At 54.0% G+C, this 16,247-nt stretch overlaps 1 protein-coding gene across 2 annotated transcripts; it reads left to right on the plus strand.

The window, feature by feature from the left end:
* The first annotated feature begins 5,127 nt into the window (after positions 1-5,127).
* On the plus strand, positions 5,128-16,104 carry GPRIN1 (G protein regulated inducer of neurite outgrowth 1). Of its 2 annotated transcripts, none has more exons than XM_047863038.1 (2): positions 5,128-5,263; positions 12,065-16,104. In XM_047863038.1, the coding sequence occupies exon 2, from the start codon at positions 12,231-12,233 to the stop codon at positions 15,117-15,119; it is 2,889 nt and encodes a 962-aa protein (XP_047718994.1). In that variant the 5' UTR covers positions 5,128-5,263; positions 12,065-12,230; the 3' UTR covers positions 15,120-16,104. The 2 variants fall into 2 exon arrangements, with proteins under 2 accessions (XP_047718994.1, XP_047718988.1); XM_047863032.1 differs by lacking the exon at positions 5,128-5,263 and adding an exon at positions 10,608-10,733.
* The last annotated feature ends 143 nt before the right edge of the window (positions 16,105-16,247 follow it).

The raw sequence follows: 16,247 nt of genomic DNA on the forward strand, positions 1-16,247 counted from the left end.
CCAGCTCTGTCGCTTTCTAGCTGTGTGACCCTGGCAAGTTACTTAATCTCTCTGAACTTCTGTTTCCTCACTTATGAAATAGGAATAATAATATCAATCTCAGATGGTTTTCCTTAAATGGTTTTTAAAATGTTTATTTATTGGGGCACCTGGGTAACTCAGTCGGTTAAGCCTCCAACATCCGACTTCGGCTCACGTCATGATTTCATGGTTTGTGAGTTGGAGCCCCGTATCAGGCTCTCTGCTGTCAGTGCAAAGCCCGCTTCAGATCCTCTCTGCCCCTCTCCTGCTCATGTTCTCTCTCTCTCTCTCTCTCTCTCTCTCTCTCTCTCTCTCCCTCCCTCCAAAAATAAATAAACATTAAAAAAATAAAATGTTTATTTATTTATTTTGAGAGAGAGAGAGAGCATGGGCGCAAGTGGTGGGGGTAGAGAGAGAGGGAGAAAGACAATCCCAAGTAGGCTCTGCACTGTCAGTGCAGAGCCCAACACGGGGCTCAATCTCACAAACCGTGAAATCATGACCAAAGCCAAAATCAAGAGTCAGATGCCTAACCAACTAAGCCGCCCAGCACCCCCACTTAAGTATGAAACGTAATAAGATGATGACTGTAAAACATTTAGGCAGCCAGTGAATGGTACGATACTACCACCACCATCATCATCTAGAGTATATTGGATTATACAGTGCTTGCATGAGGATGGACACGTATCTGAGTGTTTGTATTCCTGTGTGTCTGTACAAGCCTAGGTGGGTAGGGGGTCTGGATGGGTGTTTCTTAAAGGACTGAGTGAATGTGTAGTGTGTGTGTGTGTGTGTGTGTGTGTGTGTGTCTGAAGCAAAGATAAGAACTCTTCAGAAAGTGGGTTTATATGGCACTGTCTGCCATATGATCCACCCCCTCCCCCCCCCCCCATATCACACCTTCCCCAGAGGCCATGATTTGCTGAAATTCAGCCTAGACCACGACGAGCGCTCAGGCAAAGGAACTGAGAAACTGCGGATGCTGCTGTATTGGGAATCTCACTTTCTCAAAAGCCTTTAGCCTCAAGCAGATCTGGAATGGGCGTGAAAGGGGGACTGTGTTTGATGGAGTGGCTATGAACATGAGAGAGCACGAGGGGCACGTGTGTGTGCGCGCATGGAGTTGGGGGTTGGCTGCCGTCTCTGCTCTGGTACAGGCTGCTTGTCTCCATGGCGCCTGTTGCCACACACGCTTGCTTTTCAGAAAGTCACTGGGATTGTTTATTCCGCCCCCAGCCTGGGCGCCAGCCAAGGAGCTGCAGGCACTTGTTTATCTTCTGGTGCGTACGAGCGTGTGTGGCTTCCCAGCAGCAAACCAACCCGAGGTACGTGCGCACACACACTCACACGGGTGTGGTGACCATGTTAGTTTTTACAGGATGAGCCCAAACCCCAGGATGAGTCATAACCCAGGCCCAGGCAGATTCACTCCACATAGGGATGAAGATGACCCCTCAGCAGCTCTAGGTAGACAACACACCAATTTAGCAACCCCCAAAGCTCCAGGCAAATGTGAGAGCCAGTTGCTCTGGCTGTGGTCCTGTGCTCTGGCCCCAACCCCAGAACTAATCACTGTGCAGTGGTTGGCCAGGCCTAGGTCACTGCCCACTCCTAAAGCTGGCAGTGAGGCCCGTCCTACCCCACCACATGGGCTGGAGCGGGAAGGTGGTTCCCCAAGGAAAATGGAGGTGCTGTGGTCAGAAAAGGGTGCACAGAGCTGGGCCTGCCATAACCCTCGCATCTACCATGAGTGTTACACTATGCTTAGTGCTTGGTGGTTTTATTTCTCCCTATATCCTCTTCAGAGGTCTGAGAGCTGAGGTACCTAGGACGATGTTGAGGCTCAGACAGACTGCAGTCAAGGCTACATAGCTAGTAGCCGTCAGAGTCAGGATCTGAACCCACACTGCCTACTTCTATGCGCTTTTTGAGCTCTCACTCTGTCTTAGCAAGTGTTTTATTTTGTTGTCTGGAAATTTTCATTCTTAAGCATGTTTCTATCAATAAGTTTGCATGGAACAAAAGTGGTTGGAGAGTGTGGCAAAGGGCACAGGTAGAGAGAGGCCCTGACTGTGCCCATGTAGCAGACACAGCTGGATCTCTGACCACATGCCTTCAGATGCCCTTACAATTTCTGTACCCGCCAGCTAGACTCCCAACAGGTGGTACCTGAATCTTTGTCAAAAATCTGCCCCTGGGTTTTGGAACCCACTTTATCCACATGTACCGTGGGCCAGAAGTGCCTGGGAATTAACACACAGCTCCACGGGTGGGCCCTTCATCAATGTCTGCCAGGTGCTGGGATATAAATACACCAGCTCCTCTGCCTTCAGCCACAGGAATTCTGAGGTGTACATTTACCCCATTTTCTAAACCTTCCTGCAGGATTAAGCTTCAGCCACCCACTGGGGTAGCTGGCTTAATAACCACCTCTTATTGGATGCCTTCCCCTCCTGGGTCACCTTTCCACTGCCCTGCTGGTGTCCCTACACCTCCCCAATAAACCACATTCCCTCAATCTTCGTCTCAGGGTCTGTGAGCTGCCCCAGGACTCTGGATCCCATCCTCTTCTTCCATCCTGAGCATCTGGGCCCAGTCATTATGCTCTCCCTTCCTGGAATCTTTCCTTTCCCTCACTACTGGCCTCTCTCATCAGAATTCAAATGCCTCCAAATCTCCTCAACTTAACCTCCTATCCCACTCTAGAGATTATGATATTGCCTGTCTCCCTTCAAGCCCAAATTTGCTGACAGAGTCATCTACTTGCTCTCTCTACTTCTTTACTCCAATTTATACATCAATTCCCCCACCCCACGTCTGCCTTCCACCCCCACCACTCCACTCACTGTGCTTGCATTAAATTTCCATTACCCTCTTTGCAAGTCCAGAGATCGCCTCTCAGGCTATATCTTGTCTTCCTGATGCAGTTGACCGTACCTTCCTTCTGTAACATTCTCTTCCCTTAGCTTCTGAGACATCATTATCCTGAGTTTCTTCTGGTTTATCAGACTACTGTTTCTCATTTTTCTTTGCAGTCTTTTCCTAGCTGGTACCTTAATGTTGGCATTCCTCAGGATGGATGTGGGGCCCTTGTCTCACCTTATTTGGCCTATACCCTTCCTTCACATACTGACACCCCTCTTGTGACTTCCGTCACCAGAAACCTGGTCTGTTTCCAGCCTGGACTACTCCAGATCTCAGGTTTGGATTCAGATGTCTCAGCATGGCCACCCCACATTCTTTCCCAGGGCTCATCAGGTATCTGTCCTCCATCCAGTCATCTCTGCAAGGCAGAACTTCAGAGAAGCAGCAGAATCCTCTCTCCCTTCACAGCCACAACCATCCATGACCAAGGCCTGTTGGCTTTACCCCTAAATAGGTATCAAGCCTGTCCCCTCATCCATCCCAACAAGCAGTGCCATGGTTCAGGCATCATCATCTCTCACGTGGACAACTTCACGGCTTCCTCACTCATGCCCTGGTTCTACTCCTATCCACCCTCACCCTGCCCCAGGGGGACTTTTTAGGTCACAGGTTGGTTTTTTGCCACTTTTCGTGTTTTATAAACCTCCCCAAGACTCGATGTCTTCATCCGTATCATGGGGCTGGTAATGTTTACCTGGAAGGATTGTAGAGGGAATAAAATGAAACGATGGATGTAGAATAGGGTTTGTAAACTGTGAAGCGAAGTGCTTTTGTGGGCTTGAATGAGCAAATTTCAGGGCCTGAAACGTTGGGAAGCAGCCCTTGTGTGGTTGTTGTCCGTGGTGCTGAACACTGGTCCTGTACCCTGAGGTTTTCTGCTTCTCCGAGATGTTGGCGGATAACGCCGGTTGGATAGACCTTCTTCTTTTAGCATCTGGATTTTAAAAATGATTTTTAAAAAGATAACGGTGATTTACGGTTCACTAGGTAAGCGGGAGGAATAGAAACTAGGGGTTTAGTGTGAGGTTTCAGGAGTTAGCTCCGCCATTAACTAGGTGTGTGAACCCAGACAATTAACCCATCACTATCTCAGGTTTCTTATCTGAAAAATGGGAATATAATATATAAATATTGTTCCTAAGTGATTGGAAATTGAAATTATATGACACCTGTAACAAAAACTTAGAACGGTGTCTACTCCTAAATAAGCGTTACATTAACGTTAGTTGTTACCATTTTTAATAGGTGGTTTCAAGGTGCAGGTGAGGTTTTATCACCTCTCGGCAATTACAGAATTATTTGTTCTCCTCTGGGAAGTCAAAGAGGAGGGGACTATCTCCTCTTTCTGAGGAGAAACGTCAAGAAGGCCTCATGTCCTTGGCAATTCATATTCATCTGGAAGCCCCTGAACAGCTACTTCAGGTTCCTTCATCTTTCCAAGACTACTGTGAGATGATTAATGTTGGTCCCATTTTCTAGATTGGGAAACTGAGGCTCAAAAAGGTGAAACAACTTGCTCAAGGGTACCCAGAGGGAAGAGAACCGAGCTTGCACAGACCAGAGAGTGGGCGGGCACTCTGGCTGGGGAGGCCCGTAGCGAGGGAATCGAAGGCGCCTCCCTCCGACCCTACTCGTGTCGCCTCAACTCGTGGGAGCGTGGGCGGCGGCGAGACAAAGGGGCAGGGGCGGGGCGCGGTGCGGGGAGAGACGGCCGGAAGTGCGGCCAAGGCGGAGGCGGGAAATTTCCGCGCAGGTGGATTTCGGAGATCGCGCCGACCTGGGTCCCTTTCCAGGCGCTGCGTGTCTTTGGACAAATGGCTTTCCCTCTCTGAGTCCCAATTTCCTCCTCGGTAATACAAGTAGAGGGTGTTCGCGGGGCTGGATTGAGTGAAACCTGCCGAGCAGCGCGCCCCGCCCTCAATACGCGCGGCAAATGGGCAGTCGCTCCGCCCCTCAGTCTCCCTGTCTGTGAAATGGGAACCCGGTCGAGAGGGGCGGGGAACCCAGGAGCCCGGGAACCTCGGTGAGGAGCGAGGGGCTAAGGGCGCCCCTCCCTCTCTCCGGCCTCCGAGTCCTCGCCGGCACCGCCCCCTCCCGGCTCCGGAGACCGCTAGTCGGCCAGCGCGCATGCCCGGGGCGGGGCGCTGGGCGGGAGCGCGGAGCCGGCGCGGGGGACGGCGGCGCGGAGTCCGCGGGTCCGCCCGCCAGCCCCGCCGGAGGCAGCCGAGGCCGCTCGGGCGGCGGCGGCAGCGGCAGAGGCAGCGGCTGGAGCTGGAGCACAGCGCGCCAAGGAGACGAGCGGTGGCACAGCAGGGTAGGTGCCGAGCCCGCACCTGCTGCCCGCTATGGGCGGGCGGCAGCGACCCCATTCCTCTGCCCGCGGCCGCCCCAGAGCCGCTGTCCAGGGTCCTGGAACCACCTGGGTGGAGGGGCTCGCGCACCGTGCGAGGCGTGTGCCCAGCGTGCGCCGGTGTGTGTGTGTGTGCGCGCGCGGCCGGGGGCGGCGGGTGTCCATTTCCAGGCTCCTCGCAGGGGTGGGGCGGGGCGGGGGCGGGTCCCGCAGCCTGGGGCCCGGCTCTCGAGGGACCTTGAGGGCCAACCCTCCCTGTGTGTAGGACCCGGACCCTGCGCCCGGCTTCGTCGCGTGCGGCCGCATTGTTCGACAGGGTTGTGCGGGAGGGGGCGCTTCCCGCCACCGCGGGGAAGGGGGTCCGCCCGCGTTGATTCATCTGCCCCCTGGAGCGAGCTCTGTGCTCGAGTGGCTCCACTGAAACCACCGGCACTACTGAGCACACTCGCTGTCGCACACTCAGTATGGCATACACTCTGGGGCACCATCACACACCCCATTACACACTCACCGCGTTCATACATGGGCATCCCACTCCCGGGTGAGGCCACGATCTTCTCTCTCTCTCTCTCTCTCTCTGTCTCTCTCTCTTACACACACACACACACACACACACACACGCACACACTATGGCCCTTGGTCATTCCATCCTACTCATACACACGGCCACCTGTGCACCCACCCAGTACACTAAGTGGGAGCCTTGCGTATATACCCAGGCATAGCTACGCATTCACACCGGCCATTGCCTATCACAGAACACCCAACTCAACAATAGTCGCTTATCACACCACATTCACAGCCACCCTGCTCTGACCTGCTTCTGCCCATTCACATTTACTCATGGTATCCCTCACGTACCCCTAGACCCTGGAGTAGGCTGTGCACACACTCCCTCTCCCACACTCTCCATATCTTAGCTTGCTGCCCATCCCCTGCACTCACTCAGCCCAAGTATGTGCACCCCTGATTGTCCACTCTTGCCCTCTTGTGGATGAACGGATGGATGGTCTGGGTCCATTTCTGGAAAAAGGTATGGCTGTCACCCTTTGCTAGACTCCCCTACGGCCCTAGGCAGGAAGCTTTGCTGCTCCAAGGATACTAGGAGACAAGGGGCGGAGAGGGTGAGGGGCAGCAGACCCAGATTGTCAGACACACACACAGGCATACACTCACACCTTCTGGAGTACTGCAAGCCTTTGTTGGTCTCATCACCATGGGAGGAGGTGTTTGCAGGTGCCTGGCAGCCCTGGCTTCATATAGAGAAGAAGGAACGGACTGGCCAGGTCTCTGGGCTGGAAGAAGAATTCACAGGGGCTCCTCTGCCCAAGCACCTGTGCCTACAGCCAGGCCAGCTCTCCATGAGTGAGACCCTGAGGCCATGTGGCCACACGTGTGTACACCCACAGGGTCCAAGTGGCCCCCACAAGACATAAAGACATAGGCCATTCTGCACATACAAGTTGCATGTATACACACGCAAGCTTTTCTTGAGCAGAATGCAGGAGCCAGGTCCTGCCTCTCCAGGCTGGCTTAAGCTGGCACAGACATCCATAAGCAGTCTGCATGCTCCTCTGCATGCGAGGTGAGCTGGCCCACACACCTAGGGGATCATTTCAATCTTCTACCTCAGTCAGGCCACATAAGTGTGCAGGCTTATCTGCTCATCTTGGTGGGCGTGTGTCTGTTGGGACATGCTTCCTCACGTCCAAGGGATCAGGAGGACCGTTGGCCTGACCCCAAAAAGCAGAAAGGGGCTTTAAGAGCCAAGCGTCAGTGTCCAAAATCTTAGCTGATACAAGCAGGAAGAACCCAAGATTTGGGTTGAGACACAACAGGCTCTGAACCACAGCCCCCGGCACCAGCTGTGTGCCCTTGGTCAAGTCTTTTTTTCCCTTTGACTTCAGTGTCTTCATCTGTGAAATGGGATGATAATGCCCCCCCACCCCCCCGCCATGAGATCGTTGTGGAGTCTAGATGACAAAATAAGCCTGAGAGTGCTGGGCCCAGGGCTGAGCACACAGTGGGGAAAGTGATGGAGCTGGGTTCCAGTGCGAGGGTAGGGCATAAGGAGGGGGTGCCCCAGGCCTGGGCTGCCTCTTGGAGAAGTGGCTTGAGGATACTGAGGCTCCATCAAGAGCCAGGAAGCACCCAGTAGAACTGTGAGCAGCAGAGCCTCTGAGAATGGTGTCTTGGCAGATCTTAAACCCAGGGCTGGGCCAGCGATTCTAGATATAACTACATCCCTTCCCCCATTTCACAGACTGAGGCCCAGACTGGAAATATTCACTCAAATTCATGGAGCAAGTCAGTGACCAAACTGGCACCTGACGCCACATCTTTCTAATGCCCTGACCAGGCTCTTTGTCCCTACCCCAGACCTTCTAGCATGTCAGAAAACAGCAAGCTGGGAACTGAGAAGCCAAACTCTTCTGGGGGGGGGGGGGTGCGGGTGGCGCTTTCAGAAGAGGTGTGTTACCCTCTGGGCCATGCCTGCCTCTCAGTGTCCACTTCTGGAAAATAAGAACACAGCACCTGCCTGGAAGGTGTATGGGGCCTGCACATAGTAAACATACTACAGGCTTGATGTGTGTGAGGTCATCTCCCACCCTTCTCAGCATCTAGGTCAAGTGTCAAAATTCAGGTGGCTAGAGGCCAAGGGGATAGCCTACATGAGAAGCTGGCTACAAGAAAAACCTTCAATGATCGATAGTAACGGGCAGCCAGCCTCAGTGCCCAGGACCCCATAGGGAGGGGTGGAGATTGTGGCTCGTTGGAGAGTGCACCCCCATCCAAGAAGGCAGCCACTGCTTGGCTCCAGCTGACTGTTGGCATGCAGGAAGCATGCTCAGATTGCCAAATTCTAGTTTTCTAAGAGAATCTGGAAATCTGATTTTGCACATGAAATCTTACAATTTTTAAATGTCGATCAGTTAATTCCTTTAAAAATTTCTTCTTAGCACTCTGGGTCAAACAAGCAGGTCTGAGGGCGAGATTTTGCCAGTTTGTGCCCCTGCTGTAGCTACCTCCCGCCCCATCCCCTGCCCCCTCCTGGGAGCACAGCTGGGCTCTGACAGGCTGAGTAGATAAAAACAGGCCTTCCGTGTACACAGCCCAGCCCCAAAGTGAGCAGAGCCCCGCACGCCCCTCATCTTCTCTAATCCTCACAACAGCCCTGTGGGAGCAGGGGAGGCCTTGTCAGGGTCCCCAGTGAGGAGAAGGGACATGCCTGTGCTCATAGAGTTGCTAAGTAGGGAACTGCTTCCTCCTGCTCCCCTTCCAACTTCACTCCATTCACTCCAGCCGCTCCGGACTTTGTATGGCTACTTCAGATGCTGCCCCAAACCAAGTGCCCCACTGTTGTCTACAAGATGGCCCCTACCCCAGGGTCCCCATTTTGGTGATGACCCTCATCCACCCAAGTCCCATAAGCCCAAAGTCTGGGGGACACAGTGGTGAATGGTCTCAGCTGCGTCCCCATTCACGGACTCGAGGTCTAAGCAGGGACCTAGAGGTATAAACGGCACATAACGTGTGTCTGGCTAGGGGAAGAAGAAGAAGCCATAGGAACTCCAAGGAAGCTAGTGGACAAAGAAAGCTCACTGGAGGAGGAGGTGTTTGAACGGGGGCCTGAAGGTTTAATGAGAGCCAGGCAAGAAGGTGTGCAGAGGCTGAGATGCGAGAGACTGTGAAGCCATGGATAAGCCCAGAGAGGTCGTGGTGCGTGTGTGTGTGTTTGTACGCACTGTGGGGAAGTGCATACTGAAAGATAAAGCTTAGTGGGTTAGTAACTACACAGGGGCTTGGAAGCACATTATAGAATTGGACTCAACCCTAAAAGTAATAGGGAGTCACTAAGGTTTCTTTTTATCCCCCATTTTTAAAAAGAGTGATATGTGCACACATAACCAAAATTTCATGAATCACAAAGGGGCATAGCAAAGGAAGGAAGGAAGGAAGGAAGGAAGGAAGGAAGGAAGGAAGGAAGGAAGAAAGAGGAAGAAACAAAGAAAGAAAGAAAGAAAGAAAGAAAGAAAGAAAGAAAGAAGGAAAGAAAGAAAGAAAAGAAAAAAAGAGTCTCTTCCACCTCTGGATCCCTGGTCTCACTTCCCAGAGGCAATTGCTACTAAATTTCATGGGTTTCCTTCCAGAAATTTTCTTTTTATAAATAAACCCATATATGTGTATCTGACCCTTTTTGTATCTGCATGCATGGGGTCCCACTAGCCAGGCTGTCCCTGGATTTTTTCACTTAATTTATCTTGGGCATCCTTCCTCATCACTCCGTACACTCTGACAGCTGTGGGGGCTCCGTGTGGCTGTCTCACATTTCATGAATTATCTTCTTGGTTTTCTTCTCGTCACCAACCGTGTTCTCTTGCACCCTCGGTGCACCACCGATCCTTCCTCATGACCATGCCTGGAGGTGGGCTTGCTGACCTAAATGCCAAGTGCACTGTAAACTTTGATGGGAATTGACAAATATCTTTCCAAAAAGATTACAACCAGTTTACTTTCTCAGCAAGAACAAAGACGGGTTGGAGCCAATGAGCGGCATAGTTGGACCAACATATTAGAAAGATCATTCAGTTCTTCGTTTAACAAATATTCATAGGGAGCTACTTGCTTACTCTATGCCAATCATTGTTCTCAACCCTGAGCTTATATCCATAAACATGACAACGTTCCCATCCTCCTGGAGCTGACATTCTAATGGGAGAGACAAACCACAAGTAATAAACAACTGTATGTAATATGTCAGATGGTGACAGGTACTATGAAGAAAACTGAGCAAGACAAGGGCGATGGAGAGTGCCACAGTGCTGGGGACTATGGGTCAGGGAAGGTCCCAGGAAGGCGACCGTGAAGATATTGGGAGAGAAGCCCTTCCAGGCAGAGGAAACAGCCAGTGCAAAAGCCCCAAGGCAGCGGGTGTCCAACGATCAGCAAGGCAGCCGGTGTGGCTGAAGCAGCATAATTGAAAGTAGTAGGGGGGCGCCTGGGTGGCTCAGTCGGTTGAGCATCCAACTCTTCATTTTGGCTCAGGTCATGATCTCACGGTTTCGTGAGTTTGGGCCCCACATCGGGGTCTGTGCGGGCAGCTCGAAGCTTGCTTGGAATTCTCTTTCTCTCTTCTTCTTCTTTCTCTGCCCCACCCTCACTCATGCTGGCTCTGTCCTCTCAAAATAAATAAAAATTTTTAAAAATTAAGAAACAAAAAAGTAGTAGGAGACAAGGCCAAGATCAGTGATGGGGCCAGAAGATGCAGGGACATGTAAGGAGTTTACTTTTACTTCACACAGGACGGGGAGACACTACCTGGTTCTGAGCAGAAGAGGGATGATCTATCTGCCTTGGATCTTGCTAAGATCCCTCCAGCTGCTGTGTTGAGAATGAACTGTTCAGAGCAAAGGAAAAAGCCAGGATAATCCAGGTGGGAGATAGTGTGAGTTTAGCTCAGGAGATATTCTGGATATATTCTGAAGGGAGATCCATTATGTTTTGCTGATGGATGGGATGTGGGGTATGTGAGAAAAGTCAAAGGTGACTCTAGGGCTTTTGATCCGAGCATTAGTGAGGTGGCTTTGGGAAAGATGTCAGGCAGAGCAGGTTTGGGGGGAACCCAGTGCCCTGCTCACTCTGGCTGCTGATATGTAGTGGGATGGAGTTGCTCACAGATCCAGCTGCCTGCCAGATCCTCTCCCTGGATGTCCCCCAGACACCACACGCTCAGCTTGTCTAAAACACAACTCTGTTTTCCCCCAGATCTCCTGCCTCACACACACACCCCCACCCTGGCCAGAATCCTGAGGGTCGCCCCTACTGTCACCTCCTACAACTGGCTGGCTCTTGTCAGTTTTCCCCAAGATTGCTCAATTCTGCCAACTCTCTATCCCTGGGACCTTTACTGTACCAGCTCTCATCTAGATTATTGCAGAGAATAATAATCTCTAGCCCAGCTGCTAGAAGACAGGTGGAACGAATGAAGAATTGGAAGGATGAGAGATTAAAGAATGATTGGCTAACCCCTCTCCTCCAGCCTCCACCCCAGAGCAGTCTTTGAAAGCACACATTTCAGACTATGTCCCTCAACGATAAACCATTCATGTCTCCCCAGGGCCTACACAGACCCAAACTGGTGGGCTACAGACGTGTTTTGTTTGACCCACATAGTGTTGTTTTTCTTTTTTTAACCTTGAATTAGGGTATTTTACGTTAAACTTCTGGATTACCTGTTGCTCACTGATACTACCAGGATGTACTTCTCCAAAGCAGTCCTTGGCTGGTGGAGTAGTGGCCCCCACTTCAGACAGGGCATGCACTCTCTGGTTTGTCCCTTTCCCCACCATTTCCTATTGTTTTCTATCCAGCCTGCTCCCCTCACTTAAATTACCTGCCTGGCCCCTATGGCATCAGAGTTTGTGACTCATGGTCTGGAAGACAAAAGCGTAACTTCTAGGTAGCATGCTGCACGGGGTGGGCTGACGAGGTAGATGAAGGGTGCATGCTTCATGGGTGATGGTACATAAGCTGAAAAGTTAGTTGCGAAGGGCCTTGAATGCCATTTTGAGAAGTCTGACCTTTATCCAGAGGGCCACTGGGAGCAGAGAAGCAGGGGAGTGATATGGTGGGACAGGAGTGGACCAGATGGGGGCAGAGAACCCAGAGGAGGCCCAGCTGCTAGAAGACAGGTGGGAAGGAGAATATAGAGACTCCTCCCCACTAGGTCGTCCTGAGTCTGAGTCTGTTTTCTCTGTGTTTCAGAACCAGATAGCAGCCTGGGGCACAGGTATGGTCACGAGGGCAGTTGGGCAGTGCTGAAGACCCAGCCTGGCTCCAGCTTCTTTGAAAGAACTCCAGCCCCCCAGCACCTCAGCCCACAGCCCTCTGCTGCCCACAGGATGGGAGCCTGGGGGCTGGGAACCCAGCCATGAGGGACTCCTGCCCCTCCCAGCAAAAGGCCAGCCCTGCACTCCTGAGGCACACCCCTACCCAAAGCCCAGGCATGGACTCTAGACACAGCAGCCCCATTGGGGCTGGGGAAGGGGCCTCCTGTTCTGAGGGCCCTGGCAGGAGCTTGGCCTGCCCCTCCCTAACCTGCATCCCTCCCCAAGAGGCAGCCACCAAGGAGATATTGGGGGCACATGGAGCCTTGATCTCAGGGACACAAGAAACCACCTTCTCTGGGAAGCCAGACCCTGTGTCCTCAGTGAACACTGATCTCTCATCCTTGGAGAATAGAAATCCTGTGTTTTTAGAGAAGATGGAATCCAAGTCTTCAAAGCAGGCAGATTCCACTTCCATGGGAGAGGAAGATGCTGGGCCCTTGAGAAAGGCAGAATCCATGTTTATAGTAAAAACAGAGCCTGCAGTCTTGGGAAAAGGGGATCCTGTGGCTCCTAGAAGGATGGACCCTGTGACCCCAAGAAAGGAGGATCCTGGATCCTTGGGAAAGGTAGATCCTGTGTGTTCTGACAAGGTGGATACAGTGTCCCCAGGGAAGGAGGATCCTGTATCTGCTACCAAAGTGGATCCTGAGTTCCCAAGAAAGGAGGAGCCCAGGTATTCAGGAAAAGAGCTTCCTGTGGCCTCAAGAGAGGTGGCTTCTGCATCTGTGAGAAAGGCAGATCTTGTGTCCTTGAGAAAGAAAGATCCTGGGCCCTCAAGAAAGATGGATCCTGTGTCCTTGCTAAACGCAGATGCTGCATCTTCAGAAAAGACAGATCCTGGGTCTTTGGGAACACTGACTCCAGGGTCATCAGGCAAAACTGAGCCTGTATCCCCTGGAATAGTAGCTCTGGGGTCCTCAGGAAGGATGGATCCTACTCGCTTGGGGATGACAGATCCTGCATCTATGGGAAATACAGAAATTGTGTCCCCCACAAAAGAGGACCCTCAGTTCCTGGGGAAGGTGGATCCTGCCTCCTCAGGAAAGGAAGATTCCATGTCGACGAGAGTGATAAAAACTATGTCTGCTGGGCAGATGGGTCCTGTATTTTCAGGAAAGATGGAACCCACATCTTTGAAAAATATGGATCCTGTGTCTTCAGGCAGGGTGGGACCGGTTTCTTTGGGGAAGGTGGAGCCTGTGTCCTCAGGAAAGCCAGAGCCCTTGTCTCCCGGGCAGGCAGAGCCAATGTCCATGGGAAAGACAGAGACCGTATCATCACAAAAGGAGGACCCAGTATCCTCCACAAAGGTGGACCCCATTTCTCTGGGAAATACAAAAACAGCATCTTCTGGAAAAGTGAACCCTGAATCGAAAGGAAGAATAGACCCAGTGCCCTCAGGTCCAGAGACTCCCAAATTCGTGGGGACAGCAGGACTCTCATCCTCTGTAAAAGGCGAGGCAGTGACTGGGGGGGAAGCAGATCCACTGTCCTCAGAGAAGGCAGGTCCTATGGCCTCTGGAATGGTGGGTCCCACAGCCTCAGGGAAGGCTGATCCCCTGGCCTTGGGCAAGGCAGACACTGTGAACAGAGGGAAGGCAGAAACTATTCCCCCTGGGGAACTGGACTCTGTGTCTTCAGGAAAAGTGGACCCCATGACTCTAGAAAAAACTGTCCTGGCATCCTTGGGAAAAGCAGAAACTGTGCCAGAGGAAAAGGTGGATCCTGTGCCTCCAGAAAAGGGGAATCCTATGAACTCTGTAAAGGTGGATCCCCGGGCCTCGGGGAAGGCAGAACCCAAGTCTGAGGGCAAAGCAGAAACAAAGCCCCTTGGGCAGGAGGGCCCTGCGGAAAAAGCAGAGGCTGCATCTCTGCAGAAGGAAAAGCCACTGGCTTTGGAGAAAGGGGAGCCAGAATCCTCAGGAAAAGCAGACCCTATTGCCTCTGGGAAAGTGGAGCCTGCGGTCCTGGGGAAGGCCAACGCTCCAAGCAAAGCAGAGCCCTCATCCTCCGGGAAGTTGGGCTCCCTGCCTCTGGAGAAGGCGGAGGCCTCCTCTTCCAGGCAGTCAGATGGCAAACCCTGCGGCCCAGGCACTTCTCCCGCGGGTGCCGGTAGCGGCGGAGGCCTCCTGGAGCCAGGGCCAGCGCCCAGCACAGCGGTCTCCAGCCCAGGCCAGAAAGACCCGACGGTCGCCGGGACCGAGAGAAGCCCCGGCCCAGAGGCCGCAGGGCCCCCGGTGGGGCCACGGACTCGCGACAACTTCACTAAGGCGCCGTCGTGGGATGCCAGCGCCCCGCCGCCGCGCGAGGACGCGGGCACGCAGGCGGGCGCACAGGCCTGCGTGTCGGTGGCCGTGAGCCCCATGTCTCCGCAGGACGGCGCGGGCGGCCCGGCCTTCAGCTTCCAGGCGGCGCCTCGCGCGCCCAGCCCCGCGCCCAGGCCGCCCTCGCGCCGGGACGCGGGCCTGCAGGTGTCGCTGGGCGCCGCCGAGACGCGCTCGGTGGCCACCGGGCCCATGACGCCGCAGGCAGCCGCGCCGCCCGCCGCGCCGCCCGCCTTCCCCGAAGTGCGGGTGCGGCCCGGCTCCGCACTGGCAGCCGCCGTGGCGCCCCAGGAGGCGGCCGAGCCCGTGCGCGACGTGAGCTGGGACGAAAAGGGCATGACGTGGGAGGTGTACGGCGCCTCCATGGAGGTGGAGGTGCTGGGCATGGCCATCCAGAAGCATCTGGAGCGACAGATCGAGGAGCACGGCCGCCAAGGGGCGCCCGCACCGCCGCCCGCCGCCCGTCCGGGCCCCGGCCGTGCGGGCTCCGTGCGCGCCGCGCCCCCAGAGGGTCCGGCCAAGCGCCCGCCTGGCCTCTTCCGCGCGCTGCTGCAGAGTGTGCGCCGCCCGCGGTGCTGCTCCCGAGCCGGACCCACGGCCGAGTGATCTCCTCCCCTTTCGTACGCCCGGGTTTCCAACCTTTTCAGGTTCCCTTCTTGACCCCAAGCTCCTAGAAGGGATCCCTTAGACGGGCGGGAGGCCCACGAGGGGTGGGCAGCCTCTAGGGCCTTCTCATCCTTTTCTTTCCAGCCTCCTCCCCCGCCAGCCACACAAATGAACCCTCGCTACCCAGCCCCCTCGTGGTCATGAAACCACGAACCCAGCCCTGACACCCACCCTCCTGTCCCCTTACAGCTCTCAGCTCCACTCCCGCCGGGTCACGCTGGGTGACCTCGGGGCCCTGCTCAGCAGGCCCAGCCCTGAGAGCTGAGGCAGGCTCCTGAGATGTCCAGATTGGTAGGCTGAAGTCATCAGTGGCCGCCCGGTCCCCAGAACAGGAGAGACTGTACAAAAGCTCCAAGTGTGCAAGGATTGGTGTGTGAGATCCCTGAGTGTGCAAGGCTCCAAATGTGAGGCCCCTGGAAGAGCGTGAGTGTGTGTCCATGCAGTGGGCTGGCCCCCATGGCCCCGGGCATGTCTTGCATGCTGGTAGTCATCCCCAATTCCTGTCTCCCTCTCACCTGGCCCCATCCCCAGCCCTATCTCCACCCTCACTGGACACTTGTTCACAATTCCTGACAGGGGGAAGGCAGCTGCAGGGGTGCCCCTGGGGGGGCACAGTTCTAAGAGTCTCAGAAAGGTCAGAGGCTCTCAGACAGGTCTGGGAATCACAGACAGAAGCTCGTGGAAGGTCTTGGGTCCCAGGCAGCCTGACAGCTGGTCTTGGGTATTGGGGGCAGGACGGAGAGCTCATTCTACAACCCCAGTTGTCCTCTCAAGGCTGCCCTCTCCCACCCCTCGTCCCCCCTGTGCTGTGAGCCCCACGAGTCCCTTGTGATCACTCAATACCCATTTCCCCCCACCCCTCCAGCCACAGTTTTTGGCTACAAACTGTCACAATATACGTTGGTAATAAAAATTTCCCCCAACTGTTGTCAGCTGTGATTGGCTACAGGCAGAAGAGGGGCAGAGCAGCAAGATATATTGTTGTGTTCAGGGAGGGGTAGGTGTCATTTGGGGGTGACAAGACCTCTTCCAAGGTGCAACGGAAGAGCGGGGGCCATGTGGGGTTCT

This window comes from Prionailurus viverrinus, chromosome A1 (genome assembly GCF_022837055.1).
Source record: "Prionailurus viverrinus isolate Anna chromosome A1, UM_Priviv_1.0, whole genome shotgun sequence".
Taxonomy (NCBI): Eukaryota; Metazoa; Chordata; class Mammalia; order Carnivora; family Felidae; genus Prionailurus; species Prionailurus viverrinus.

Bases quoted from the DNA above. Each gene is read 5' to 3' on its own strand.
- GPRIN1 (XM_047863038.1), top strand. From the start codon at position 12,231: ATGAGGGACTCCTGCCCCTCCCAGCAAAAGGCCAGCCCTGCACTCCTG.